Genomic DNA, 6,835 nt, shown 5'->3' on the forward strand with positions numbered 1-6,835 from the left:
TCTGTGCAGGCAGAGATCCGAGCCCCGGGTTCCTGACAAGTCCAGTTCAGGGAGTGTGGCGCAGACCCACAGGAACGGTGACCAGCAAGGAGGCGCGGCTCTCTGCCTCTCGGGCCTCTGGGGTCACGTAGGAGAGGGCAAAGCGAGTGCTGTCCATAGCGAGTGAGATTGCAGCCCAGCCGTGGAGGTGGGAGTGGGCGGGGCGGGGGCGGGGCGGGGAGCGGCTCCCTGTGGGCCGATGGTGCTGAGCGCTGTGTTCCAGGTGTGCGGGAAGTCCTTCAACCGCATGTACAACCTGCTGGGCCACATGCACCTGCATGCAGGCAGCAAGCCCTTCAAGTGCCCCTACTGCTCCAGCAAGTTTAACCTCAAGGGAAACCTGAGCCGGCACATGAAGGTCAAGCACGGTGTCATGGACATCGGCCTGGACAGCCAAGGTGGGTGGGCCATGCGCAGTGGACGGAGCAGGAGCGTCCTGTCCAGTTAGGGGAGCGGGAGGCGGGTCAGGCCTGAGACCTCATTGGGGTGGGCTCAGGTCTGGAGAGGGTGTACCCTGGAGGTAGTGATGGGACGTTTATGTATTCTTTGAAGGATTTAAGTGGGCTCACATAAACAATATAATAAAAATAATAACTAACATTTATTGAGCGCTGTGTGCCAGGCCTTTATTAACTCACGTGACCCTCACGGTGAGGTCGGCTCTGTTATTATCACCGTTTTACAAATGCAGAAACTCAGGGACAGAGAAGTTAGGAAACTTGTGCGAGATCACAATACACAGAAGGTGATAGACACTTTATCTCATTACTAGAGATACCACGTAAAATAAACGGATGGGGAAGAAAGTATCAAATGGGACAGTAGCAGCTGGAAAGATAAGGGAGAGCCAAGTGAGGTCACAACTCCAAGTGGACCATGGGAGGTCCGATGGCCATGCAGACAGGAGCTCTGAGCTTCCCAGCAGCCAAGGCAAGGTGATCGTCCTCACGGCCAACGGCTGCCAGTGGCCTTCAGAGCAGTCTGCTTCCTTGTTCGCATCCAGTGGGAGGGTAGGAGCCTGCTCCCCTTTGCTCCAGCACGGCAATGAGAACACTCTCAGGACACCCTAGCAGGCCTTTCCTCATGATTCATTGTCTGGGCCTATTCCTGCACCACACACCGGCAGGGGATGGGGTCCCCCTTAGACTAGTGGTTTTCAGCAGAGGTGTGAGTTAGTCCCCAGGGGACATTTGGCCATGTCTAGAGACATTTTTGTTCGTCTCTAGATGCTCTTGGCATCTAGCTGATCAAGGCCAGGGATGCCGATAAACGTCCTAGTGCACAGGACAACCCTCTCAACAAAGAACTATGGCCCCAAACGTTAATAGGGCCAGGGTTGAAAAACCTGCCTTTGACTTAGCAGGGTGACTCCCAGGCTGGGGTACATTTTACCCCAGAACACATCACGCCCCCTAAGTGCACATGGGGCTTAATCTCAGTCCCTGCTGGCCACCCCCACAAGCCCCCTTCCTCCCTCTGTGACTCACTGGTCGGCAGGCCCAGGCCTCCAACAGTACGAACTTCATAATAAGATGTCAATTTGATACAATTACGGGAGGCCTCTTGGAGTGTTTGCCTCATCCTCCGTGTTAACCTCTGTGTTAACCTCCGTCTTGGAGAGCAAGGACAGGGAGACCACTGGATAGAACTGGCCTCAAACACAAATGCCGGCAGGTCAGAGGAGGAAGGGTCCCTCACTGGCCAGTTGAGGCAGAGCAGCACAGTGGCTGAAGACAGCGGCACTCACTGGGTGCCCTCTGGCAGGCTGATTAACCTCTCTGAACTAACTTTTGATCTCCTAAGTAGGGCTGCTGTGAGCATTTGCAAGGTGATGTAGGTGACATGCCGTGGGTGCTCATGAGTGGTGATGCAGACATGCTACAGCAGCAGGCTTTCATGCGGCAGAGGGATCCATGAGAAACATTCGAGAGAATAAGTGTGACTTAGGAGGGATGACAGAGGCGAGACAGAACGAAGAGGTCAAGGCCGGGCCTGCACCCCCCCCACCCTCCCACGCAGCTCTAGAGTTCGGGTCTGGTGGCCCATCAGAGAAGCCACAGGAGCCTGGGGCCAACCTGAGCAGGAAGGCTGAGAGGCAGCTGGGGAGCCTCTGGAAGCGGTGACTGGGAAGTCTTTTCTTTAGAAAGGTCATCTGCTTCCTGTGTGCAGGTGACAGGCTCTTCCCACCAGGTGGCATCCGGGCCTAACCGTGCCCCTCTCTTGCAGACCCCATGATGGAGCTGACTGGCACCGACCCCTCTGAGCTCGACAGCCAGCAGGAGATGGAGGACTTCGAGGAGAATGCCTATGCCTACGCTGGAGTGGACAGCAGCACCGAGGCCAGTGTCCTCACCGAACAGGCCATGAAAGAGATGGCCTACTACAACGTGCTATAGCACAAGCTGGGCCGCCCAGAATGGGGTGAGGGGGGCCTGGGGCGTGGGGGTGAGACCCATGGGCTGTGGGCTGCACCTCCTGCAGCTGAGAAAAAAGCTACTGCCCCATCGTCCCGAGCCCTCCCCTCCCACTGAGTCATTTGCACCACTAGGGACTTTTAGACCAAATGGACTGTACTACTGGCCTCAGCTGTGAACCAGGCATAGGCTCCAGACGTTCGGGGAAGGAAGGGTAACTCAGAGGCCCAGGTCTGCGTCTCCTCAGCCCGCTGCTGTGGTAGGTGGGGGACATGCTGATGGGGGCCATTTGGCGACAGGTCACAAGGGCACAGGTTCTCAGGTGTCTCCAGGCCCAGCAGAGCTGGGGCAGCCAGTGTGGGCAGGGCCATCCTGATGGCCCTTCAGGGGCCCTGACACTGGAGGAAGAGATCACTTGAGCTAGGCCTTGTTTTTCTTCTGGACCAACTCCTGCCTCTAGGAATGTTCGAGCTACGGTGCTGGTCAGCACTGCCCACCCCCACCCACCAGCCCAGGCCCCAGGGTCACCTTCCCCACCCTGTCGTGGACAGCCAGGCAGGGCCTCTGCCTTCTACCTCCTGGTGCCTCCCACGCTCTGCTGGAGCCAGGCATGCATGCGGTCCAGGTCCTGGCCTGCAGGAAAGCAGGGTGTAGCACAGCCCCCAACTAATGCCCTCCCCAGCCAACCCCCAGACGGCCCCACCTCAAAGCCCTAAGGTGGATTTCAACAAACGTCACGCAGTTCTGTCTTGAGCTGGGACACCCCCCCAGGGTCCCCAATGTGAGCAGAGCCAGGACATGCCTTGCATCGGGCATACACTAACAAAGACAGGTGGAGGCCCCTTGAGCAAGGGGCAGAGTACAGTGAAGATGATCACTGGGGACCAAGAGGGGCTGTCCTCAGAGGAGGCCAAGGACCACCTGTGTGGGGAGAAGCAGGGCTGGAATAGTTTCTTATTTAAAGTATAACAAGTATCCATTCTGAGGATGGGGACAGCCAAGAGTCAGCAGGCTCCCGGGAAGAGCGACATATTTAAAAAGGAAAATGAAGACCATAGAGAAAAACATTTTTTGAGCAAATGGGAGTATTTTGAAGGTAATTTATTATTATTTTTCCTTTCCAACTCTGTGTCACCTATTATCTTTTCTGATGGAGGTCATTTTCTTTTTCCCAAGGGAAGCTTTCTTGTGTGCTGTGTGTGCTTCGTGTCCCCAACATAGAGCGGCCTGGCCAGGCAGGACTCGGGCTCAAAGGGGCTGTCGCTCTGGCCCTGGAGGTCCAGCTGCTGGCGGGAAGCCTCAGGAGGCCAGGGTGAGAGGCAGGAGGAGGCAGCGGGCAGGCCCTTCCACTCCTGCCAGGCCCCTCGCCAGTGACTCGCTCTGCACCGCCCACCAAAGGCCAGGGCCACTGACGCTGCCCAGCCAGCAGCTCTTTCACTTGTCCACTCTCATCCCGTCCCGACGCCGGCTCCTGCGCCCCTGGAACCGAAGGCTGCAGACCCAGGGCAGGGAAATAGCGCATTCAGGAATGGCTGGGGCACCCAGACTCCCACCTACTTGCCTCCTGAGGCCTAAGTAGCGAGGGGCAGGCAGGGCTGTCCCCAAAGGCACAGAAGGAGGTAAAGCCACCCACTTCAGCCCAGAAACCAAGTGATGGTGAAACAGCTGGGAGCAGAGGGGACCAATTTGAAATGCAGCTACCCCCACGGCTGTATCCTTAGTGATGGACCTAGCTAGGCTTCAGGGTGGCTGTGATTAGGACTGAGGGGAGGACAAGGTGGCCTTAGGATCAGGCAGCCAGGTGCCCCTTCCTTCTGTTCTGGAGCTCACACTAAGCAACAAACCAGAGCGCTGGGGCTCACAGGAGCCTCCCCAAGTGTGGCTCTCCAGACCCCAAGCCCCCCACCCCCGAGCCTCCCAGGTGCCCGCCATGATGACCCTCAGGTGGCAGTGACCCCGTCACTGTAGAAGACATTTTCTCCTGCTGAGCAGAAGCATCATCCCCTGCAAACTACCTCTTCCCACAACGTCTTTCTCCCCTGGTACCAAAAAGAACCCTGTACCTCCTCCTCCTCTCTCCTGCCAGCGCCCTGGCCCTGGCCCTGGAAACCGAAGGGGGAAGGTCTGGCCCCGGGGTGGGGCTCTCCTCTCCCCCCCAGCCCCGCCCTCAGCACCGGCCCTCTGCGAGGTTCGATACTTGAATGCCCCTGCCCTGTGCCTTGGACCTGGGCAAAGCTAAGAGAAGGGGACAGCACAACTCACGATTTGAGCTGGGGGGTGGTCTTGGCAAGGCTCCTGTCCTCACCCCTCACCCCAACCTTTTCAAAAGAGGTGTGTGGCCTCTTGGGTGACTTGGAAACTCCTGGATGAACTCCACTCTAACTTATTTTGACGTGTATACAAACCAACTGTTTAGAAATCCCACTTGTGCAAAGCCCTACTGTGTTTTTATGTTCCTGTTTAAAAGAGAAGTTTACTTAGCAATAATTATAAATAAATGAATATTCTTTAGTGAGGCGACTGCGAGTGCTTCTTGGAACCTGGTCCTCTCCCCTCCCCCGGAAGGAACTCCCCCCAAAGCTTCGCAGCCCCACACGACAGGACATCACTCTGCAGAGGCCAGGAGGAGACCCAGGACACCCTTTGCCCTGGAAAGGCCACCTGCAGGGCTAAGCACCTACGGGGAGCTGCTCCAAGCCCAAGAGAGGGGACCAGGCCAAGGCCCCAGAATTCCCACTGCTTGCAGAGAAAAGCTGCTTCCCCTCACCCATCAGGGCACCAGGACAGAAGCCAGCTCCTGATGCCAGACTGGGCTTCAGAGGCCGTGCATTCTGGGGAGCTGCCAGCCCCTTGCTACTGATGGGCAAGAAAGGGTCTTGAACTTCCCCCCAGGAGCTGGGGGTAGCAGAGCCAGCAGACCAACTAACTTTTCTTCCCACAGCCCAGGGAGCTCAGTGTGCTGACCGAGGAAGAACAGTCCTTCCGACAGGAGGGGGCGCCACTGTGAACGGGCGGCCAGAGCCCAGTCTCAAAGCTACTGAGGTTCCCAATTGATGGGGTTCAGGAGCCGGGAGAGTCCCCCACCCAGAATTTGGGAAATGGACTTAGGGTTGCCAAGTATTTATTTTATCAAGTGAATATGATACAACTCTTCCCTCAGGACATTTTAAACACCAAAAGTAGAATATAATCCTTGCGTAAGGGTAGCCCTTTAAATTGGATCGATTTAACTTTAAAGCAACTTTGTAATCTTGCTTTGCTTGTTTTGCTAAAGAATGGAGAAGATGAACCTACGTCTGGGAACCTAGACGACATGGGGGGGACCCCATGCACACTCCCAGAACCCACACCCAGACAGCCGCGAGAGAACCGAGGGGCGGCTGGTGAGTGGGGCCTGTTTTTAGTGCCGACAAAAGGGCGAGGAGCTCTGGAGATGTTTAGACGGTTAAAACCAACCCAGATAAATAAATAAATAAATAAATAAATAAATAACGGATAAAAGAGCGAGGAGCTCTGGAGATGTTTAGAAGGTTAAAACCAACCCAGATAAATATATAAATAAATAAATAGACCTTGAATCTATCGAAAAGTCGATAACCCCAACATGGAGAACACGATACAGGAACCGGATCGTGCTAGGAAATTCCAGGGACCCCACAGGCCTAGGCCCCCAGAGTTGTGGCCGCTCCTCCGGCTGCTCCCGTAGGATGCAGGAGGCCTACCCTGCTCCCCGGGCCGCTATCCCATGGTGGGGGCCCCCTGACTGGATGGAGCTGGGACAGGCCTGTCGGGGCCTGTCACTCCAGTCTGCCCCTGGTGGAGCCCCCCAGCCCTCTGAGGGTCTCTGCCTCTAAACCCCAGCTGCCTCCTTCCCCTGAGGGACAAACACAGCAGACGGTTTTGTGAAGAGATTTTAGTAGCTAAATATGGCACCATGTGTTCCAAGAGCGATATAAATTACAGTATGCAAAACATACTGACTGACTGAGGTAAAACACACTGTTCCTGCCTCGCGTTGCCGTGAGGGGAAACTCAGAGATACTTTTAAAAACATCTTGCTTATAAAAAATGTCCCCTAGAAAGGCCCCTGAGGGCTGCGAGGCTCACCCTCCGCCGCCTGTGCGAGGACCTGCGTCCATCCAGCAGCCGGGCAGCACTCCCCGCCCCTCCTGCTAGCCCAGGGCCTTGTCCAGGTTGTTCTTGATGGTGTCCAGGAAGTCCGTGGTGTTCAGGAAGTGCTCATTCAGCTTCACGCTGCCGAGAGAACATGCGTGTGTAAGGGACAGAGCCCGAGCTTGGGCATCTTAGTGGCAGCCCTCTCTCCTGCCCCTGTAGGGAGGGGCGCGGCCAGGCTACGGGTCACAGGTTACCTGTAGCCCACT

The 6,835-nt window shown here is 56.1% G+C and overlaps 2 protein-coding genes across 6 annotated transcripts in view; one reads left to right on the plus strand and one right to left on the minus strand.

Annotated features, from left to right (window-relative positions):
• The window catches only part of ZNF710 (zinc finger protein 710), a 52,681-nt gene extending 47,713 nt beyond the window's left edge, over positions 1–4,968 (plus strand). For 4 of the 5 annotated variants that reach the window (XM_025049830.1, XM_015594373.2, XM_006905271.3 and 1 more), the window contains 2 exons: positions 263–437; positions 2,266–4,968. In XM_025049830.1, the coding sequence (XP_024905598.1) occupies positions 263–437; positions 2,266–2,435 (345 nt within the window). In that variant the 3' untranslated portion in view covers positions 2,436–4,968. The remainder of the gene's footprint in view (positions 1–262; positions 438–2,265) is intronic. The other variant, XM_025049835.1, reaches the window with a different exon arrangement.
• Positions 4,969–6,350: 1,382 nt separating this feature from the next.
• The window catches only part of IDH2 (isocitrate dehydrogenase (NADP(+)) 2, mitochondrial), a 14,055-nt gene continuing 13,570 nt past the window's right edge, over positions 6,351–6,835 (minus strand). The window contains exon 11 of the mRNA XM_006905272.3: positions 6,351–6,707. Coding sequence (XP_006905334.1) covers positions 6,626–6,707 — 82 coding nt within the window. The 3' untranslated portion in view covers positions 6,351–6,625. The remainder of the gene's footprint in view (positions 6,708–6,835) is intronic.

The sequence above is a fragment of the Pteropus alecto genome, unplaced genomic scaffold, assembly GCF_000325575.1.
Source record: "Pteropus alecto unplaced genomic scaffold, ASM32557v1 scaffold60, whole genome shotgun sequence".
Taxonomy (NCBI): Eukaryota; Metazoa; Chordata; class Mammalia; order Chiroptera; family Pteropodidae; genus Pteropus; species Pteropus alecto.